At 36.6% G+C, this 23,919-nt stretch overlaps 1 protein-coding gene across 1 annotated transcript in view; it reads right to left on the reverse strand.

Moving 5' to 3' along the window:
- LOC121431738 (DNA-directed RNA polymerase III subunit RPC1-like) overlaps nucleotides 1–23,919 on the reverse strand; it is a 45,465-nt gene that overhangs the window by 16,331 nt on the left and 5,215 nt on the right. Inside the window, 22 exon segments of the mRNA XM_041629428.1 lie at nucleotides 421–534; nucleotides 1,736–1,847; nucleotides 3,711–3,798; nucleotides 4,229–4,313; nucleotides 5,208–5,372; nucleotides 5,949–6,084; nucleotides 7,617–7,744; nucleotides 8,326–8,395; nucleotides 9,026–9,166; nucleotides 9,850–9,945; nucleotides 10,745–10,790; nucleotides 11,396–11,547; nucleotides 13,138–13,275; nucleotides 14,791–14,868; nucleotides 15,553–15,652; nucleotides 16,069–16,190; nucleotides 17,361–17,414; nucleotides 17,809–17,963; nucleotides 19,289–19,448; nucleotides 20,906–20,925; nucleotides 20,928–21,054; nucleotides 21,409–21,541. Coding sequence (XP_041485362.1) covers nucleotides 421–534; nucleotides 1,736–1,847; nucleotides 3,711–3,798; nucleotides 4,229–4,313; nucleotides 5,208–5,372; nucleotides 5,949–6,084; nucleotides 7,617–7,744; nucleotides 8,326–8,395; nucleotides 9,026–9,166; nucleotides 9,850–9,945; nucleotides 10,745–10,790; nucleotides 11,396–11,547; nucleotides 13,138–13,275; nucleotides 14,791–14,868; nucleotides 15,553–15,652; nucleotides 16,069–16,190; nucleotides 17,361–17,414; nucleotides 17,809–17,963; nucleotides 19,289–19,448; nucleotides 20,906–20,925; nucleotides 20,928–21,054; nucleotides 21,409–21,541 — 2,420 coding nt within the window.

The raw sequence follows: 23,919 nt of genomic DNA on the forward strand, positions 1-23,919 counted from the left end.
CAAATCAATCATAAGTCCAATATTCAAGCATAATGGAGGGTTGCTATAAAGACGAGTTGTTGTTTTATTTTTGTTTGTTTGTTTACGATCATTTCTAATTATGTAAATATTGTGATTTCTTGTAATTGATTATTTATGAAAACAATAAAAAAAATTTAAAAAAAAGACGAGTTGCAAATGAGCACAAATCAACTAGAAATTTACATACATAAAAAGTCTTTTGCAACACCCTATGAGAGAGAAAGTCTGTGCTAGAGTTTGGTAAATGCAGGTTATTTTCAAAGTTTGAATTGATTTCCATATAAAGTAAAAATATACCATCATTTTTCATATGTGATCTGAAAATTGATAAATGGAGGGAAAGTTCATAATAATAAAAAAATCTATAAATGAAAGAAAATGTGTTACCAATAAACTTACAATGTCTGTTAAAGTGGGGAAGCGCCCTGTCTTCAAAGCCATTTGGGATTCTCTTGCCACTAATGGCCTGCTGTCCGACGCATGCTATCATCTGTGAGATGTTGATGAAAGATCCTACATTAAGAAAGTACTTTCAAGGTTGTATTTCATCAACACTTTTTACTATAGAAATAATGTTGACAAAGAGGTTTCAGGCGAAGTTAGTAATAATAATAATAGGCATTTATATAGCGCCATCTATCTAGACATATTCTATTCCGAGGCGCGTTATTATCATTAGTACCCGGCTTTAGCTCGAGCTGCCTTTTAGCGCTCATGCTTTCAAGGAATTAATCCTGCCGGGTACCCATTCACCTAACCTGGGTTGAGAGCAGCACAATGTGGATATATTTCTTGTTGAAGGAAATTACGCCATTGCTGGGATTTGAACCAACGACCCTCTGTTTCAAAGTCAGGAGACTTATCCACTGGGCCACAACGCTAGTAGACAGTTGCATTTTATGATTTTAAACATCTGTAAAACAACGATCTTCCAATTTATGAACATGTAACACTGACACTGTTAGTCAAGCAGTCTACGTCACCGAGAACCCTTCCCTCAACAAACGAGGAGGATTATGACACAACCTCTCTCAGATTTGCAACCCAGTAATCCAGAAAATTCCTTGACGTCTCAAAGACAATAACATCTATTGTGTGTCGCTGCCGAGCAGCATTGACGATTTACCGCCAGTTTAGACAAGCAGAAGCGTCCCGGATCGGATGTAAACAGTAAGTCCAGATGATCAGATTTATTTCTAATCGTTATTTGTCTTTCTTCCTGGATGAATCAAAACATACATCAGTTTGTTAGTCAAGATGCTACAAGAGGCGTCCTTTTAGTTTGGAAATGCACTGCATACACACAATGGTTGACCCTTTTTTCCTAGGTCAAACTCACTGATCAGAGATATGTGGCGGGTAGTCTTAATAAAGGGGGAAAATCGGCGAGAGTGACCATTCTTCTGAAATGACCAAGTTTTTATGTTTGTGTTTCGATTCGTGACTCCTCTGTTTTGTGATTCTAGCGTAGGAGTTACAAATGAACCAGAGCTGCCAACCTGAACAAGAACATTTCAGTATTTCTAAAGCAGAAAGTCAGTATTTTGGTTAGGAAATCGGTATCTTCAATGAAACACCATTGGACAAGATATAAAACTGCAATATTAGAAATCAGTATTTTGCATGAAACCATCAGTATTCTTCTTGTTTTTCAGTACTAAATACTGAAAATCCGTACTACTTGGCAGCTCTGATGCACCCTTACATCACTCACCTTTAGACCCACATACAGCCATAGTAAGAGGGCTGTTGCTCTTGTGAAGCTCTCTCAGACAGGCCTTACCAGCATGGTCTCGGATCACCGACAACTCTTTGAGGATCATCGACTGTAAATCAAATAAAAAACGTATATAATGTGAAGCGGTGGACTGGTTAGTGTAGGCGAATGGGGTATGTTGGTATGGGAAGGAGCTGAGAGAGATGACGAGCATGTTTTAAAGGCCAAGTCCACCCCAGAAAAATGTTGATTTGAATAACGAAAGAGAAATCAAACTAACATACCGCTGAAAATTTCATCAAAATCGGATGTAAAATAAGAAAGTAAATGACATTTTAAAGTTTCTAAAGTTTTGATTTTTTTTTCACATATTATTTTTCATATGCATGACCCAGTGACATGATGTCCCTCACTCATTATTTCTTTTGTTTTTTATTTGAATTACACAATATTTCATTTTTTACAAATTTGACATTAAGGACCAACTTCACTGAACCATATAGTATTAAACAATACTAATTCCACATGTTCAGAGAGGAATCAACCATTGTTTCACTTGACAATTAGGAAAAAAATAGAATATTTCAAATAATAAAATACAAAAGAAATAGTTGAGTGGATGACGTAATCAGATTCCTAATTTGCATACCGACAAGGATGTGCATAACTGTTTTGTGAAATCAAGCAAAATTATAAAATGTCATAACTTTCTTATGAAATTTTCAGTGTTATTCTTGTGAGATTTATGTCTTTTTATTCAAATCAACTTTTTGTTGGGTTGGACTTGTCCTGTAAGAAGGTTTTTAGAGTTCGAGGTGGGTGGTTCAAGGAGGGGATGGCCAGAGAAGACATGGAAGGGGCAAGTGGAGAGTAGGAGGAGGGTTAGGTCGAGGATGGGGGATGCACAGAGTCGGGCAAAATGGAGCTAATGGGAGGGAGTAAGGGCGACTGCTGCGAGAGAGAGTGAGGTGAATCAGGCCACCCCCATTCACAAAGACCATGGCCTAGCGTCCTTTGGCAAGGCGTTAATCCACACTTTGCCACTCTCGACCCAGGTGTTAAATGGGTACCGGTAGGATGTGAAAGCCTATATGTAGTATGCCTAGCAATTGAGTCTTGGAACTCTTGTTGGAATGCTCCCCAGGGAGTGGAGAAGGTGCATACATTGTATGCGTGCATGCAAGGATCCGATGATCGGGGTAATAATATGTCTGTAAAGCGCTTAGAGACGTCGTTCTGATGTACTAAGCGCTATATAAATGCAGAATAATATTATTATTATTAAGGACAAAACTGGTTTCCAAACTTTGGATTAATGATGATTATATTGGAAGTGGATTTTGAAACTTTTGGTCAGAAAGTGGACCTAACAACATCTTAATTTTATTCAAGACCTGGGCTCCGTAACACAAAGATTAGCGATTAATCGCTAATTTGAAAGAACAATTCTGATTGGTTCCTATCAGTCTAGGGAGCAAAATGCGCATGCAACGATGATCTTGATAGGCCAGTTCATTTAGCGATTAATCGCTAACCTTTGTGTTACGGAGCCCTGATCAGTACTTGATATTCAAACTGATGGTGACCATGAAGGGAAGACAATCAAAGCAAGAGGAGGAGAGCATCAGGGTTGGGTAGAGGATGGAGGATGCACGGAATCCAGCAAAGTGGAGCTGGAGGGGGGGGTAAGGGTGGTTGCTGCGGGTTTGAGTGTGAGGTGAGTCTGGTCACCCTGGTTCATGAGGACAAAATCAGATTTAAAACTTTGGATTGATGATGATCATGATTAAAGGACTCTTGTGAGGCTCTCTCAGACGAACCTTACCAGTACGGTCTGTGATTAAGAACAATTCCCTAAATGAAGGATCATGAACTATGAATCCAAACAAAAAATAGATATCGTGAAAGGTCTCATGTGGGATTCTTCTCAAGTACAATGCCATTGTCTATGATCATTTCTACCACATCTTACCTCCAATGTCTCCTCAGCCGTACATCCTGCTTGAGTTTGGAGCTTGCCAACTTCCAGCTGTTGGATGTATTCATCACATTTAGAGTACCTATAATACAATAACAAATATAAATATTGCATACATGCCACCATACCTTAATAAAAGGAAACAAATGACTGATCAACCAATATTGATTGTTAATGTTCTTACATTTCACAAATTCATTTTTCCCCGGCAAAAATTCACTGGAAAAACACCGATACGGCTATGAGATATTGGTGTTCGGGTAAACCATGGACACATTTTGCTCTTTTACAGGAAATTTAGCTTTTGTAATTTGGTTCCTTTTGTGAAAGTAGAGCAGTATATGGAAGAGTTGGATCGATACAGTTTCAAGGCTTAGATTTATTTGAAGACTTGCATGAAACTGTGAAAAGGGGGAGGGGAGGGAGATAACACTCTAGAATTTTTTTGGACGATTAGAGGCAAATATGTGACTGCAGGAAGGAAAATGAAAGCTTGTGGTCTGTATTCTTACCCTGCATGCAGAAGCTGTTTCTGAGCCTGGAGTAGACCAGCTCCGGGAGTGACGTCACCAATACCAATGGAGAAACCCCGGTTACCTAGCAACACAACAACAAATGATTTAAACAAATACAACTAGAATGTTGAGCTAAGGCTCATCTATGTACTTCAGACTATTATTTAACTGGGATCAAAACATTTATATCAAGAGGGTGCTTTAACAGAAGAGCAAGTGTTATGAAAGACTTTAAATAAGGAAGAATGGTTTTACACCCTTTCAAAAACTATTATCATCACCAAGATGATCACCGAGATGATCGTTCATATCCTCAATTTCATCATCCTCAATCATCATTATCCTCAATCATCATTATCATTATCATCAACATCATCATTGTCATCACAATAATTATCATCTTACCATTTTTTAGCATCTTCATCATTCTCATCGTCTTCACCATTATCACCATCATCATCATCTCTGTCATAATCATCATCATCATCACTATCATCATCATCACCATTATCATCTTTATCACCATCACTATCATCATCATCATCTTCACCATTATTATCTTCATCCTTCTCAATATGTACACCATCATCACCATTATCATTATCATCACCATTATCATCATCCTCATCACCATCATCATCATCACCATCATCATCATCATCATTATCATCATCATCATCTTCACCATCATCTTCACCAACATCATCATCATCATCATCTTCACCATTATCATCATCATCATCATCATTATCATCATCACCATCATCACCATCATCATCATCATCATCATCATCATCATCATCATCATCTTCACCATCATCATCATCATCAATATCACCATCATCAATTTCATCAACGATACCACCAACAGCACCATCATCATCACCACCATCACGATTTCAAATAATATCATCATCATCATCACTATCGTCATCATCATCATCATCATTCTCATCAATCGCCAAGAAAGACTTACTGAGGTAGGCAGGACAGAGTTTCGCCATTCGACTCATGGCATCGGCAGCGTATTCTTCACCATAGTCCCTCAACAAGATGTAGAAGATATTATTCTTGGATCCAGACCCTAGTGTGCTCTTATCCATGGCTCCGCACATCAACTGGCTGTTATGGACAACTATGTCTGAAAGGGAGAATATTCAGCAAATTTGCATGGTTGATCAAATGTAAAATTTTCCAGAGCTTTTCTTTTCTTATATTAAACAGTTTTTTGGGGGGTAGAAAAAAAAACAATGTAACAATGGAATGACAATTTATTATTTGTTTTTCAGCCTAGATCATACATGGCACAACAAAGTAAAGCATCAAACCTCTGAATTCTGAAATAATTTCATTTCTAGAAATGGAGAGACTAACACTCCACTTGTGTGAATAAATGCACTTGTGCAATTCCATAAAATATGTACGTCCGACCCAATACATGAATATGTGGGACCTTAATGAAATTTTCTGTCTCTGATTTCTGGTTCTTATGACAGTCTGAAATGTTGTCATGATAATGACTGTGTCAGTTTATGAAGTGAAGTAAATCTTGAGAAATATGGGGGTCGGATGTAAAAGAAGGTAAAAGATTATTTTATGGAATTGCCTACTTGCATCAACTTTTCCAAAGTTGTACAAACAAATCCATGACAAAGTTAATTAAATTTTTAAAAAACAAAATTGGTTCTAAACATTTTGAAAATGAGGAGAGACTTACAGGAATCGTTGACACACAGATCCTCTCCAGAGGAATAGTTCTTTCCCTTGGTACGGAGGTTAGCTTTTACATCACTCTTTGAGTTGGGTCTGAGAATGAGACTAAACACCTGCTTGCCAGTCCATAATCTAACAGGCTGAATTGAAGGTGGGAAAATTGTTTTTATTGGGGTTTACTTCTTTTCAGCTCATTACCACTTATTGAAAACATATAAAATTTTATTTCAGTCATTGTAAATGCCTATAATATTTTCTGATGTGCATAGAGACATATTTATTATGTGTTATATACTATATAAAAGCTGACTTTTATTATTGTTATTATAAAGATCTACTTTCATCGTGTAAAAATAAAGTGTGACACAAACAGATGTACATAACATCACCAACCATTAACATACATGTACATGCATACATACTGCTGAAAGATAACACTGAGTTCTGATTGTAAATTTAAAGAATGGAGTGAACACCCACCGCACACATATAAGCATGTATGGGACTACACCCAAATTTCAGCCATTATTTGTTACATTTTCAACGTGAGGCCATTTGAAGTGCAATACCTAACAGCACAGAAACTTTTAATATAAAACTTAGGAAAGAGTTCCATATGCACCCCCCCCAAAAAAAAAAAACAAGATTGTTGAGACTTCCGGTTCGTTCACTTCAGATTTTTCTATCATTTTTTTACTGTTACTTACCTTAGTTGGGATTCGAACTCACCTCGTTTTATCTGCAGTCCAGACCTCTTCACGCTATGCTGGCGAGGAGCGCTGATATCGGAAGGGGTATTTTAACGACTATCAGCCAATAGTTCGACTAGTCTAGACTCACAGACCCTTTACTGGCTAAATAAACTGATGTCTATGGACAATTACACACACTAGATCCTGCTCGAAATTTGACAGAATAAAGCACATATTTTGGTATGTATTTCCACTCCCCCATCATACATGTTCTATATTAGGGCTAGATATATTATTCTGAACCTTCTCCATGTTTTTTTTTTTATTTTCAATTTTAGTGGGGGTGCATATGGAACTCTTGCCAAAACTTATAAATATATATTATCTTTAACAACACATGGAATACAATTAGAATAAGAAAAATTGTACTGAAAAAATTTGAATTATTTCCCATGCAGCATGATGTGTTCTTCATGAATAAAGGCAATTTAACTTAAAATCATGATGCTCTAAATTGGCAATGCCATGAAAAACATAAAATCATTGTTAATAAAGGAAATATTGGTAAGTTTTCATTCAGATTTTGTTATCATTATCAAAATATGAAAATATGATATATTAGCAATTTTCTATTGAAATCTTGCTATCATCAATTTAAGTATGAAAACATGAAACATTATCAATTTTTCATTGAGATTTTGCTATCATTATCAGAGTATGAAAATAAAAAAGTGTTACCAATTTGAGGAGCAAAGGTCATTTAAACTCTTAAATTGCTGATTCACCTACTGCCAACTCCTCCACTCATCATATGGTCTACCATCATTTAGTCTAATGCCATTCCGTCCATCAACATTTCGTCTAACAGCCATTTGGTCTAATAACCATTTGGTCCAGTAATCACTTTATCAAATCACCAGTTTCTCTATGACCATTTCGTGTCATAACCAGTTGGTCTAATATCCATTTTCTTTTCGTACCTTCTGAATAGCAGGAGGAGGAAGCGTGATCCTCATGTTGGTTTCTCGGCTGGACAGCATCGCCGAGACAAGCTGACAGGCTCTGGATCGATCAAAGAACACTTCCTTGGAGGTCAGGAGATAGGCACCTGATCAAAGACAAGACAGGGGTGCAGTTACACAAAGCTTGGCCATTGATCTTATTCTTGATTTGCATGCTTGATTGCATGTAACGGTCAATGTAATCAAGTGCGAAAATCAACACTATGATCAATTACTAATCTTTGTGGTACTGGGACCTGGGGGGTGTTTCACAAAGATTTAAGTATGACTTAAAGTCGCACTTAAACGCGCACATGATATGAAACACGCAATCTTATTCATCAATGCGCAGTAGCGCATGCCCTCATGGCATAATCTGACCAAAGCGGCCATGCCTTTTCGCGCACATAAGCTTTGCTCTTCGTCAGGAGTGGAGACTTGAGCCAAAATGATGAGTCTCCACTCCTGACGAAGAGCAAAGCTTATGTGATCGAAACATCAAAATAACATTTCTTTTAAGAGCTATGATCAGAAAGATAACCACAGTCATTTTCAGGACTAACAAATATGGTGTTACCAAAACCTCTCCAGTCTGACCACCAAACCTTCAAAGCTTATTTTTAAATATTCATCCATGTTGTCCACAAGACACAGGTTGGCCACTAGAGACAGGTTTTAGTATATTTACCTGTAATGAAGTCTTGAATCGCAGCAATCAATGGTTCACCGTTCCTTGGTGTAACAAGATTGGACTTCACCTATAAACAACAGTGAGAAAGTTTTAAGATTATCATAATTTTTTTTCCAAATACAATCAAGATTTATTTGTACCATTAAATCTGAGAATGATGATGATGATGATGATGATGATGGTGGTGGTGGTGGTGACGATGATGATGATGATAGTAGTGGTGGTGATGTAGATGGTGATGATGATGGTGGTGTTGGTGATGATGATTATGATGATGACAATGACGATGACGATAATGACGATGATGATAATAATGATGATGATATGATGGTGATGATGATGATAATGGTGGTGATGATGATGATGGTGGTGGTGGTGATGTAGATGGAGATGATGGTGATGATGATAATGAAGATGATGACAATGATGATAATTACGATGACGATAAAGACGATGATGATTATGACGATAATGATGATGACGATAATGATGATGATATGATGACAATAATCTTGATAATGCTTATATTTACCAAGGGTAGCCACTCCATGGAAAATTGTCAGAGCTGACAACTAGTCAGAAATATATGTTGGTGAAGTTAATGCAATGATTCATGTAATAGTATTTGACAATTTGACAATTCAGTGCAACATCAGATTCAAGTTTTTCCAAAGGAAAAAAAAACAGTTATACTGACCCCCATGAGTGTGAGGGCTTCCGCCTTGGCTTCTTCCGTCTGAGGTAAATGAAGGTTCATCTCATCGCCATCAAAATCAGCATTGTAGGGCGTACAGACACAGGCATTGAAACGGAAGGTACGGAATGGCTTCACCCTCGCCTACAACATGAATCATAATAATAGCATTGTATGGGGTACAGATACAGGCATTGAAACGGAAAGTACGAAACAGCTCCATCCTTGCATTTGTCAATAATTATATTAATATAATAACAATGTTATATTTCATTATTATCTAGACATGACATACTAGAAAGAATACATTAATGAATAATTGATACAACAGTACAAAATTTTATAGAACTTTTGAAAAACGAAATACATCAATTGCACACTGAGCTACTACAAATTAATTTACACTGTTAGAAAATTAATCCTTAAAATAAAAGAAGTTCCTGCAGCAGAGTCTCGAGAACACCTGTAATCTTACCAGATTGCGTAATCTTACAGGAAATTGGTATTTGGTGTATGTAACCTTACAAATTTCCTTTAATAAAACACCCTTTTCCCCTTTTTAACAGACCTGTTCTGTTGAATTGCAGAAAAATTCATGCTTTATGAATTTACAGAATGATTGCTTTTTGCAAAATCTTCTTTTTTTTTTCTGTAAAGTCAGGGTATTTTTAACAGTGTAGCCTACATTGAAAGGTTTCTGATTGAATCTTTAGCACAGCTACCCTGATATGGCACCCAAGCATTCCAGGAATTCCTTCCTCCCTGATGCCCATCTACCTGGGTAGAGAGGCAAACGTAGATAAACAATATAAGACAAAAAATTTTACCTTGTGTGCCATAATACTGAGTTTATGGAGTGATGGTTGACGATTGAAGAGAACAATGTCTCCATCTATCAGATGTCTCTCAACAGTGTCCCCATACTGTGAGTCAAAGGAAATGTAAATTAATATTCATTTATGATTATTTTATCATTATGATTTTAATTAATCAGATTAGAATCATATACCGGTATATGTACATGTATATTAACTGCAGAGACTGATCACATTTGAAAGGATGTGGTTGGTCTACCTCTTTTCAGTCTATAAATTATAATAACAACAGCAACAACAACAATAATAATGATGATGATAACATATTCATATAGCGCTTAATATCACAATCTCTAAGCACTTTACATTACTAATTAGAAGAATTATTGAATTAGATTTCATATTCTACATTACTATGCTAACATTAAATACTCATTACATGACATATTATACTATTAAATTAACTACACTACATTATTAAACTACTATTAATCAATAACAACAATGAATACTATAACAGTGAGAATAGATAGATCTTGATAGATTTCTTGAAATTGGCTAATGAGGTTGCTACATGTAGTTGGGGAGGTAGAGAGTTCCAGAATAGTGATATAAGGTTGGTGAAATCCCTATACAATGGCCATTCTCAATGCATTTATTAAGTTACCCATAAGGAAAATGAAACCACATGGTTTAGGGACGAGCATTTCATGAAGTTTTTTTCCATGAATCATCGTTTTAAAATATAACGCCAGAAAATACTCAAAGCTGATTGATTGATAGATAGCAAATGAATAGGCAATGAAATATCGTGTCAAGGGTTGTATTACTGTTTTGTCTTTAAGAACCTCATAATGACATTTTATTCGTGGGGGGGTATTTTAGACAGCTGGTTAAAATGTCAAACCTTGAGTTCTTGAGCCATTTTCTGTCTATTGCCATACTTCAGAAACCTGAAAAGGAGACAAATTATCAAAATATGAGCAGATGGGATGAAGTCTATGGTATTACACATGAGAAAAATTATTCAGGTTATTCAGGTTGATACCATTCTTTTTTTAATGAAGTGAACTGGATTTGAATAATATATTTTTTAGCAAAAGTAAACATAAAAATATAAAAAAAAAGGAGCTACAACAAAATATGACAAATACAGATTAGTAAAAAGGGTTCTACAGATATAGCAAAAAAAAAAGCTAGTTGGGTGGAAGACCCCTTCAAATTCAAACGTTCGTTGGGAAGGGTATAGAAGTGCAATGAACAGAGCCATTGAAGTTCTGAAAATATTTACTCTAAAGCAAATATTCAGTTTGCATTCATTCTGGCGACATTACCGAAAGGACTCGTTTTCTGGTGATATGTCAGTATTCCTCAAGTTTTCATTACATTCTGTGTGCATCTGATTAATCTTGAATTTCAACAGTACCAAAAGGACCTATTCCCGGGTAATGTGTCCTCATGTTTAATTTTGAATGTACACATGATAAATTGAATTCATTTGGGTGTCATTATCAAAAGGACCTATTTCCTGGTCATAAGTCCGTATTCCTGAGCTTACATTTTATTCTGGGTGTGCCTCTGATGTATGAAGTTGGCTCCCGGATGAACATCACACCCGTTCATGACGAGTTTCCTCATCAGGGACATGTTGGACTTGGTGACCTTCTCGGGGTAGGTTAACAGCTTGGCAACATGCTCCGGGACTGCCACCTGATAAAAAGAGAGATAATCAAGGCATAATGGTTGTGTTTTTTTGTTTTATTACCATACATGTATTTTTTTTACCATATATTTTTTTGCAAGTAAGGATACTTTCCTTCTTTTCATCCTGATATTCACGTATGGTGTATATTGTTACAGACTTTCTACTCTCTTAAATATTTGTATATTTAATTGCACAATTTATGAAATATACATTAATAATTTTTGATAAATACAGAGAGGGAGGAACATGCTCGGCTTTTTTGTAGACAATCTGCATTAACTGTATTATTGCAGCATTTCAAATTGAATTGAATTGAATTTGAATTCATTTATTTTCCATTGTATAAACATGCAAAATCAAGAATATACAAACATTACAAAGTATAAATATGAGACCTTATACAAATGATGTATCATACTGTAAAAATAAATGCAAAATACTTTGTTTTATATATACATATTAGGAAAATTGGATGCCCATGGAAGCAGTTTGCTTGTAGGGTTGGGTCACCAAGAAAATATGTGAATCAGTAAATGATAGAAAACATAATACAATTACAGTCCAACCTATCTTATCCAGCCTTCCCTTATCCGGATCTCTCTATTATCCTTACACACACTTGCCGAGATTTTTTTTTTCCAATTCAATCTAGTATGTGGGGAAATAAGATTTCAATCTAAACTAAATCCTATATGCAAACTCACTTTGATTACATATATTTTCCATTATAGTCTACCTAAAACAACATTATTTTTCACGAAAATATCTCATCCAAATCACCGAAAGAATTTAGATGGGATAATTTGCCAGTAAATCAGAGCGCAGCGCAAACATTTCATCACATTCTCTTTTTATTTCCCGGGGAAAAAACAACACTTGTCTTGCTAGATATCACTAGCACGAGGCCTCGATACAGACAGCGCAATCTATCATGTTTGAGCCTACAGTCAGTATAATAATGGCTGACATTGCGAAGCTGCAATACCTGCAGCAATAATATAATTGTAAAACTTAGTTTCATTGAGTCATTCTCTTTCTTTTGAGGTATGCTCGATGTATACCTCAATCATTTTAGCAGGTAAATTATCCAAGAGTTTTGGCCATCAATCGATTTCATTTCTGTAAAAATACCGCCTATAATTTGCACCGGTACTGCAGTGAATACTGTCTGTACGTCCAATACAATAGATTACGTGTAGCTTCTGCCGTTGGGGTGGCAGCTGCGTGTATTTAATATCGGGTCTCCAAGATCCGGATAAATCCCTTATCCGGTTTGGTGCTGGTCCAAATGTGTCCCGGATAAGAGAGGTCGGACTGTATATGGAATGCTGAATGGATAAAACTTCTATCAACGATACTGACATATTACATATTTATACAATACTTTTAACTAATAGTTTACATCTGTACACAAATACCTGTATCAAAAGACTGCAATATTGTAGTATTTTTAATCCATATTTGCATAGAATTTGGAAAACACTTACCGGAGTATCCCAATTACATTACTACAATACTGAAAACTGCAAATTGACATATATGAACGGGGTGAATTCACAAATTTAAATTCAAACAAAAGAAGAAAAGAATCCTACCTCATCAATTCTCAAGTTTGGATCAGGAGAGATGACAGTCCTGCTGGAATAGTCTACTCGCTTGCCGGACAAGTTACCACGGAAACGACCTTGTTTGCCCTTCAGACGCTGGCAGAATCCCCTGGTTGGCTTCTTGGGCTGGAAGCAGAATGAAAAGGTAGAATAAGTGCTATTGTACATTGTGTCCCACAAAAAAACGAAAAAAAACTTAGTCTCCTCTTTCATCTGGGATAACATAAAATATTTTTCATTCACGCATGATTGAGCAGAAACAATTTCAAGAAAGGATACCCAAAAATCATTTGAAAAAGTAAACCTCATGCATAAAAAGTTAATTTTTTTTTTTGATGCCTCAATCACAGAAAATGGTAAAAAAAACTTCTGTTCCTTCGGAACTATGCTTGTATTGCCATAATTTCAGTAAACATATGTGCATGGTTAACATATAAGACTTTATGCATGGCTGATCGTCAACAAAACATAGTGTTCGGTAAGTCTGAAAGTTAGCTTGTAAAACCTCTTCATTTTATGAAATTGAAATTCAAGCTATACTTCAAAATAAACAGAACTTTTGTTATTTCTAAAATTTAGGAACCAGGCCAATATTAGGGAGTTTTCGATTTGCACATCGACTAGTGGACTGCGACGAAAGTATGTCATAATAGTCTGCTATGTGTTGATGGTATACAAAGTCAGTCGAACACATGATTGCAAGCCATTCCTGACTCGTCATCTTTATGACGACCGTGGATTTCACTCAGATCACGCTCGTTCGAAATTAGTAAACGAGCAATCAAATCCTTGCCCATTGATTGAAGCCAAGTGGTGATTTACTCCAGCGGTTCTGTACGGTAAACACAAAGCAGAATATCATGACGCACTTTCGTCGCAGTCCACTAGTCGACGTGCAAATCAAAAACTCGCTAATACATTGACTTCAATGAGGCTTATTTTGTATTCATGAGGTCAGAACTCAGGCCCCCATGTACCAATTCACACCAAATTTTGGTAGAGGAGGTATTCCATCATGCTTAACCAATATATGGTATAAAATATAATCAAATGCAAAACGAAAAAATTAAAGATGTCACACTTTGGTACTCAATTTTTTCAAATAAATTTTTTGTGTGTAGGGGGGGAATTACAATTACAAATGCAGACCAGCCAACATCTGTGAATGAAAAAATTGTATTCTGTGATAAAAAGAGGTGTATTTTCCCAAAAAAAAGTGTATTTCATATAATAAAATGCGTGGCACACTCGCTCATTGCAGTGCTCAAGCTGCATGCAAGCTAAAATGCGCACTGCTCTTGCAGATGAAAACAAAAAACATTTAAACATGTGTATATCACACCCTGGTTTAACAAAACAATGATTGAAAAAAAAAATAAGTTACCTGAAATTACATTGATCTAATAACCATATTGTGTAAGTTTTATGAATAGAGACATACAGAGATGATTTTTCTCAATAAATTACGATTTTGTAAAAAATATATATATCTCTTTTAAACGTATTTTTAGAAGAAAAAAACGTACTGCCGTATTTTGGTTGCAAAAACGTACTAAATACACCAAAAACGTACTGGTTGGCAGGTCTGCATATGATCACTCACTCTTCAAGATGATATCATCCTGTCTATGCTACACATACCTGCATGTTAAGGGGTAGTCCAGATGTTTCACTGTTGATGTACAAAGCACAGGCCAGCTGCAAGAAATCCCAGTCTTCCTATTACAGTTAAGTTGAGAGAGAAACATATTTGAAAGGGTAAAGTATCACTTGGTCATTACGCATTCAGTTTAGTGTCTGTTTTGATCTCATCCAAAATGGTTCATCCCAATAATCTAGTTTCTATCAATATGTATTCTACTCAAAATACTTGTTTTCACTTAATCTCTTCTGTATTTTCTTCATTAAAGATTTGCACAGCATGACATGTATTTTTTCATTAAAGATTTGCACAGCATGACATGGTGGTCAATCATATTATGATTGATAATAACAATAATAATTGGATTAATATAGCATTTTTTGAGGAGATGCAAAGCACAGTTAAGGCGTAAAGCAAGTCATGGTTCATTATACAGGTGTGTATTCACATGCCTTTTGAAAAGGTCAAGTAAGCTAATGTTTTGTTAAAATGGAGGGAGTTTGTTCCAAAGAAGTGGGGCAAGAGATTGAAAAGAATTCATGTAAGTCTGATCAGGGTAGGTAGCCAAGCTAAATCTAGGGTACAAGTATGCAGCACTTAGAAACTCGGTATTAATATAAGAACATATAAATGTTGTTTATCATCATCATCATCATCTCATCGTCATCATCACCATCACTATAATAACCATCACCATCATCATCATCATCACCATCATCATCATCATTAAATGATAAGTGGATATATCTAGGACTACCAACCATGATCATCGACATCTTTGCGCCTGCTCTTCTTCTCTTTTGGATGACATCGTTGATCAGGATAATCTCTGTGAGCTTCACCGTCAAGTCATCTTCGTTCCTACAGGTTTATTAACCAAATAAGAAATACATTTACATTGAAAAGTATGGGATAGAAGAAACCAATAAGCCAATATCATTTGGTGCACAGGGTCTAAAGAGTAAAAGAAATAAAATCTATCATTCTTATAACTGCGTCAATGTAGAAATTGTTTCAAGGAAATAAGCACTAAAATCCTGAAATTGGCAATGTGATAGCAAAGCAATTAACTATTTTTATGCAAATTGGCAATTTATCAACTACTTACTACTGTCATTAATCTCGATGTAATATGATAAGTAACTTTCAAACTCAAAATGCAGCAATATCAACAATAATAATAATAATGACAATGCCAATTTGAAGGATGAAAGCTGATTAAAGAAAGCTTCAAATGATCCGTAGGCCAGAATGCGACTGAAGAAACGTGTTCTTACGTTCCTGCTTTGAGGTCCGATACGACGGATGGTCTAATACACAGAGGAGGGACTAGAAGCCGTGTTAAGATGAGGTCTTGAGGACGACTGTTCTCTGTGTCCATACACAACAGTGGAATGTCCTACATCAAAAGAAAAATAGAGAATTATCGGTCGTGTGGTCCAATGGTTAGAGCATTGGACTCATAATCGCAAGGTTGTGAGTTCAAATCCCAACTCTGCCACTGTCTCCACTTTGATAAAAAGGCCCAAGAGTGATATCTGTCGTCTATTACGTCAGCCAATATGACTGATTAACCTAGACTTATAACGTTTCCAAGGTAATTGGTTATATACAAGCTTGGCATTTACCAGCAAAATGCTGTCCTGCCGAGTTCCTACGGGAGTTACAACAAACAGAAACAGAATGTATTTCTTGCATTGATGAGAAATTCAAAACTAAATAATCACACTGAACGATCATATTGATATTCAAACCTACGAATACAAATTTTCTACATAAATTTTCTAACCTTGGTACTCAACCTAACAAAACTAAGATTGAAAAAGAACAAAACTAACTTTGAAAAAGAACAATGTCAACAAAGTTGTTACATTTTACCTGACCTTTTTCTAGTTACAGATTGTTAAATATTAGCCAATCTTGGTTAAAATTGAGGAAAAGATTTTAGGAAATTAATATACCTTGTACCGTCTTAATCCCACAGAGCATACTGTTGTAATTTGGGCACAAGGGATTTTTATTTCTATTCCCCACAACCACAATCCAGGCGAATCAATGTATAGCAATTGCTTAAATGTCAATATAATAGATCTCTATGTTATAACCAAAACTTTTTTCACTCCAATGTTATCTGCATCTGCAGGTGTGTTTTTAATGGACTTACTCTGTACTCTACCATCATCCAAGGCCACAAAACACCTTACAACTTGCTCACGATCTCATTTTGGAACAAATCCCATTTTGCCTTTTTTCCGAAAACGTTCATGAAAAGTACTGTTTTATTTTAGGTTTATATTAACAGCAAGAACACTAATAAAACAATTTTGGATGATACCAAGCCTTATTTTGGAATAAAGGCCAAATTGGTTTCAAATTGTAGCCAATCATACGATTGCTTTGACGTCATTACGACTAGATAGTAGCATAGTCACATATTTGATCATAAATATTTGTAGGATGATTTAGAACTTTACATGGTAAGATGTTCCATTTCCCAATGTTCTTATAAAATTTCATTGTTTATTTCCATTGCAGACCAATCTGAAGGTGTACGGAGGACTTTACTTACCTCGTTGGGTATCCTTTTCATCAATTCCAATACCATCAATGGATTCATATTCTCCTGGAAAGGAAGAGCATACAATAAGGCAATTCATTAAGAACATCCTGCAAAATTCTTCAAAAGGATCTCTCCTAGATATGAATATATCATGGGCTTGATCCAGTGGCGGATCCAAGGGGGAGGGGGATTTCCAGCCAGTGCCCCCCCCATCTTTGAGAGTCATAGTCAATATTTTCAAAGGGAATATATCGTTTATACACAAGCAAGGACCTTTCTTTTATTGCTTGTCAAATTGTACATGGAAAAAATATGGCCTTTTATGGGGGGAAAACTTTTTTTTTCTTTTGTTTTTTTTGCTTGTGGCCCCCCCCCCCTCGTAAAATCCTGGATCTGCCCCTGGCTCGATCTATCGGATCTAGTAAATCTTATCATTGTGCTGCTTTTTAAAACAAACCTGTGCCTTTGGAAGCAATGGCTCAATGTCCTTGTTATGTTCAATGGCTGTATCCAGGGAGCTCTGAAACTGCTTCAGGACCTTCTCTGGGTTCTTCCGATTCACCTTCCATCTTTCATGGATGATCTTAAGAGGACCACACTTCTTAACAGGTCCTGAAATTAGCAGAGATCAAGTGAAATGAAAACTAGTTAAGAAGGCATCATTGTGTACTAATGGTATATCTAGGGAACTCTGGAACTGTCCCAGGACCTTCTCTGGGTTCTTATGATTTCTTAGATGATCTTAACCCTAAATAGACTGGGCTATTTCGACACCTAAAACAACGGGGGGGGGTGATTTAGCCCCCCCCTTATGATCTCGGCCATCAATCGCGCAATCGCGACGAAAATTGGCACACGCCTTACCCATGGCATTATCTACAAGACTATAGTTTTTGAGTAATTTTGGGTCTGCATGCACTTACGAAATGTTGCGTAATTTCGGAACTGCGTACCCGGGGGTCACAATTTTGGTCTCAAAAGTTGCGCGAGACTTGCAAGTAAAAAGTCAGCGAGCGACGCAGTCAAAAAATTTCGCGCGGCGGATTTACCGTGGAAAATATCGAGGGGGGGGGCTGATTCAGCCCCCCAGTCTTTTTAGGGTTAAGAGGACTACACTTCTTAACATGTCCTGAAATTAGATCAAGTGAAATGAAAACTAAGAAGGCATCATTGTGTACTAAGGCTTTATCTAGGGAACTCTGGAACTGTCCCAGGACCTACTCTGGGTTCTTAAGATTTCGTGGATGATCTTAGGAGGACCACACTTCTTAACAGGTCCTGAAATTAGCAGAGATCAAGAAATGAAAACTAATCAAGAAGGTATCATTGTATACCAAGGCTATATCTAGGGAACTCTGGAACTGTAACACGACCTTCTCTGGGTTCTAATAATTCACCTTCCATCTTTTGTGGATGATCTTAAGAGGACCACACTCCTTGACAGTTCTTGAAAAGTTGAAATTACGCAAAGTTGGCAAAGTGTCCAGTCTTTTCATCGTACAGAGACTATGTAATTGTCCAGAGCTTGCGCACGTATCATAATGACTTACAAGTACTGTAGCTTTGCTATCATTGTAACTACCATGGAAACCTTGATTGTGATTGGCTATTCATCTGTGTTACCATGGTAGTTGCCATGAATGGCAAAGCTACAACCATTGTAACTATTCTGAAACGGGCCCCTTCACTGCGCTCTTGTGATTCACCATCCACCCCTAAAAAGAATCACACTTTGTAACAGTCATAATCGATGACTTGCAATTTCAAGTACAGTCATCCAGAATCAAAGCAAACATAAATAAAAAAAACACAAGAATGAATTCTGAAAGCAAAATACACTGTATGCACTTTCATTACAAAGCCCCTCAATTTGTCTAAACCATTTTTCGTAGTCAGACCCCCACCCACATCCCCCCCAAAAAAATTGCATCGGATACCATTATATGAATTGCACTGGAAGCAGATCTGGTTCTTGCGCGCCTTCTCATGAATCTTCTTTCTTAGTCCCCTTTTCTGTAGGTAGGTGAGATTGGGACGTCGCAAGGCATCCACAAAGTTCTGATGGGTTTCGTCGTCTAGAAGAATATGGCCGCAGGTCTGTAAGGTAAAGATCAGTTCAACAAATCAGTTGCATTGTAAACATACATGTAATGGCCCGTATTCTAAACTCAGAATGATTCAAGCTCTGGTCTATCTTGTTGAACTATGGACAGATGACTGTAACACAGTTCTAATACAGCACAGGTTCAAACCACTAGCTTATTAAACACATTTAATACAGAGCTGCAAATCTGAACAAGAACATTTCAGTAATCTTACAGATGAAAATCAGTATTTTGGCAAGGAAATCATTATTTTCAAAGATATACCATAGGAAAACTCATAAAACTGAAACTTTAGAAACCAGTATTTTGCATGAAACCATAAGACAGTAGGGGAAGACGGGGTAAGTTGAGCATAGGGGCAGTTGAGCCACCAGCCGCAGGCCAATAATGAATGAGTCAGACATTGTGGTGGTGTCATGTATTGATGACCCATAGCATAACCCCTAACCCCACCACATTGTTTCCAACTTTGAAACAAAAAGTATTTTTTTAGAGGGAAAAATGTGAATTTCAGCCAAAAAAGTAAAAAAGAGTGTGAAATAGATAAGTGCTTTATAAACACACACACGTCTTTAAATATAATAAAGACATGATAACAACATTATTAGTCCAGGTATGGATCTTCATTCTTGTCATAGTCTTTTATATGATGGAGGAATAATAAATGTGTGGATACAAAATTATCGCACTAAGTTTGGACTGGGGTAAGTTGAGCCAAACAGCATGGGGCAAGTTGAGCCATGGTAATTCCTATGGTAATGTATCTTAAAAAACAAACAAACCATAAAAATCGATTGAAATGCAGGCTGAAAGGAGCAAATTAACATGACTGCTCTTTTCCTTTTACAGGATGTTAGTATTTATAGAGAATTAGCAAGTGAAAAGACTTTAAACAAAACATTGACATGCTGGTTCTCCCCCCATACATTTTGTACAGTTTTTGTGGCTCAACTTACCCCAGAAGGTGGCTCAAACTTACCCCATATATGGGGCAAGTTGAGCCATTTGACATCGGTTTTTTCAAAGGTCACGATGACTTTCAGTGTGGGGATAGAAAGTTATATATAGGTGGAAAATATTTCAGAAGAATGAAATTTCAAAGCAAGGTACTTATTTCGACAAGATTAATAATCATATCAATTCTAACATGCAAAAAGCAAAAACTGTCACAACTTACCCCGCCTTCCCCTATTCTTCTCATTTTCAGTACTAAATATGAAAAAGCTGTTCTACTTGGCAGCTCTGTTAATACCATAATTGTCTGGAATAACTAAAATTGTTTTCTCTTCCACAATATCATGTGGAAAGAACACAGTACACATAAGCATCTACAATAAAACAATTTTTTTGACATTTTCAGCTTCACATAATATCAGCACAGCGTACATTGTAAGTCTATGATTAAGTTCAACTTCAAGACAAGGGGCCACGGTATGTATATGATCTCACCTTGCATATTGCTTGCAAATGTTCATGACCAGCTTGAAGAAACCAATGTGAAACACAGGCAACTCAAGATCCACAAAGCCATAGTGCCCCACACAATCAGCTAAGGTCTTCTTACAGGTTTGACAAGGGTTCTCCTTCTCGCTTGTGCCCTGTGGAAAAAAACAAATTCATTCACCACAACCACTCTTCAGTTTTAACAGAGAAGCTCACCCTGACAAAAAACTGGCTTTAACAAAAGCAGAAAAATATTTTTGACAGTTTGATAAAATCAGCCCAAAAATAACAGTTAAAATTTCTCTTTTTTATTTTGACTTTATGACTTATACAAACAAGCAACTCCTACTAATATCATGTGATACAAATTCCCTAAAATGCCATTTTTTAAAAACTGAAAGTGATTTATTTGTGCGTTTAATATCTCATGAGACACATAATGTCATACTCTGTTCTATAAATAAAAATAGTTTTGATTCATCATGCTCCATTATAAATTCCCGACTTACCATATGATGGTCCAAGACGCCATACGGGATGGGGTTGCGGGTATCGGGTTGATACAGCTTGTTGCTTACAACGTGGATGGTTGCTTGTTGCCGCATCTGCTCCGGCGACATCAGGCCAAAGCAAACATGGCTTCTGCAAATGTTCGGTAGGATAGAAACAAGAGTAGGTGTTCACTTTGAACTCAAAGGCCTATATTCTGAAGTCGGGTTGAACTTAAACCATGGTCAAACTCTGTGCTAAAATTATGGTAAGCCAAATGTGTCAAAACTGTGTTTGCATTGAATGCTTCTCAAGTTTACTGTTCTCTTTCCTAATTCTTTGATGGTAAATACAACTATCTTAGTCGTCCTTCCCAGACAGTTGATAATGTTTTAGAAGTCAAATGAGCTCATAAATTGAAATTTACTGTGAAAATTTTATGTCACAACTGGCTTTCCATAGTTAAACCGCAACTTTAGACTAGAGTTTAAATTAAACCTGATTTCAGAGTTCAGGCCAAAGTATTGAACGTTCCTATTAACCATCATTTGAACTCACCACTATATCTCCATCTTCATATATACATGTACCTTGGAAATCATACCTTGTAACTACAGGCAGGCATAGAGTTATACAAAACTTATTTGCCACTCGATATCTACATGACACCAGAAACCAGTGCAATTCATTTCACTGCTGTTTGTCGGTGCAGCGCTGGGCAAGTCATAAGTTCAGGCTTGTAAAGTCAAGATGCAGAAAGGTGTGAAAACAAGCTTTTAGTCACCGAGTAGTCAATGACTGGAACTCTCTCCCAGCTAAGGTAGTTGAAGCTCCCACAGTAGATGCCGTCAAATATGATTCCCATTAAGAAGTCAATCATCACCTTCTTGCCCTACTGCCTTGTTAAAGGAAACCAAAATCCAAGAGAAGCAATCTTATTGGAAAAATGAAATTGAGAGTAACAATTTAAAGCAAGTTTCATCAAAATCAGTTTTAGTTTAAAAAGTCTTGTTGTACTTTCAATGGGGATCCTCAAATTGGCAAACGTACTTCAAAATGGCTGATTTTGTGGACTCTTCATTTGTTTTGTACACAAATTTTAAGATTTTCCCCTTTATTTTACATATTTCACATTATCTCCTCCTGACCTTGACATATGTGGTGTGAATCATATCTTTCCATGACATATGTTGTGCACAGATGGAAGCAAGATGCAATTTGAAGGATGAGGAAAATCCGAAAATTTATGTACAAAAAAAATCAGCCATTTTGAATCACGTTTGCCAATTTAATGATCCCCATAGAAAGTTCAACAAGAGATTTCAAACTACCATAACCCGCTTATTCTATAACTTATTTTGATGAAATAAGTTTTAGATTGGTCCTCGCATTTTACTCTTTCCAATGAGATTGCTTCTCTTCTTGGGTTTTGGTTTCCTTTTTACTTATTGAAGCATAAAGGAAGCTTTAAGAAGACAGAATAGAATAGTATTTGCGGTCAGGTAAGGTATATCATACGTGTTATAGATTAGGGCTATATCATTTTAAATCTTTTCCATATTTTCTTTTCAATTTTAATGGGGGGAGCATGTGGAACTCAGTCTTGCCCACCACTGCAACGACAAATAGCAGTGAAATGAACTGCACTTGTGTCTGGCGTCATGAGCCTCAAACAAAATATAACATAACGTTCGCCGCAGCAGTCGACATAAACTTTGCTTATTACATGACATCATCCAGCCACGATTGCAAGCCAGTTTATGAATGAAAATAAAGTAAACATGCGCATTGCAAACCTCTAAGTGCCCAGCAAAACATGGCATCAAAACAAGTGTGAAATTCTCTATCACCTCGTACCAAAATCGACATAGAATTTCACTTTTGTATATTTTATTTGAATAATGAAAGGTATATTCGGACAATATATTTTCTTAACCGAAATCGCACAGGTAAGCATATTTTTATTAGTTCTTTTCCGTTAAAATCATACAGAATAGCGCCAGTGTTACATCGTGTTCATCAGTTTACAGAATCTATGTAATGTGTACATAGTCAGTGGAGTGCAGGGTTTCGGGGTACTGCATGAATATGCATGAAGTTGCAGAATCTGGATAATTTTTTATGGATACTTGAATGATCCGATCACGAGCCAAGACCATTTCAAGTGTGAAAAACGTGGCTGGATATCGTTATCGCTATTGATACTTTCGCATAATTTTTTGACCATGCGTCATGATGAGATCTGCGCGATGAACCAATAAGCAGTCTCCGAATCGCTGCCATGAGCTGTGCAGAGCTTGGCTGTTTGTGTCAGTCATGAATGGGCAACATTTCTATGCGCGTGTCAGGGTGACCCGTCACGTATTTCCCAGGATTTCCTTACTTTGCCCATATGTTCCGGCATCCCGACAAACCCTTCCCGGGACGCCTATTTGTTCTTTATTTCAGAATATTGAACAAAATATAACTGAAACACAGAAAAGTGAATAATTTACATCAAATAACCAAGATGAAGAAGCAGAGACAGCAAT

This window comes from Lytechinus variegatus, chromosome 18, assembly GCF_018143015.1.
Source record: "Lytechinus variegatus isolate NC3 chromosome 18, Lvar_3.0, whole genome shotgun sequence".
In the NCBI taxonomy this organism is placed as follows: Eukaryota; Metazoa; Echinodermata; class Echinoidea; order Temnopleuroida; family Toxopneustidae; genus Lytechinus; species Lytechinus variegatus.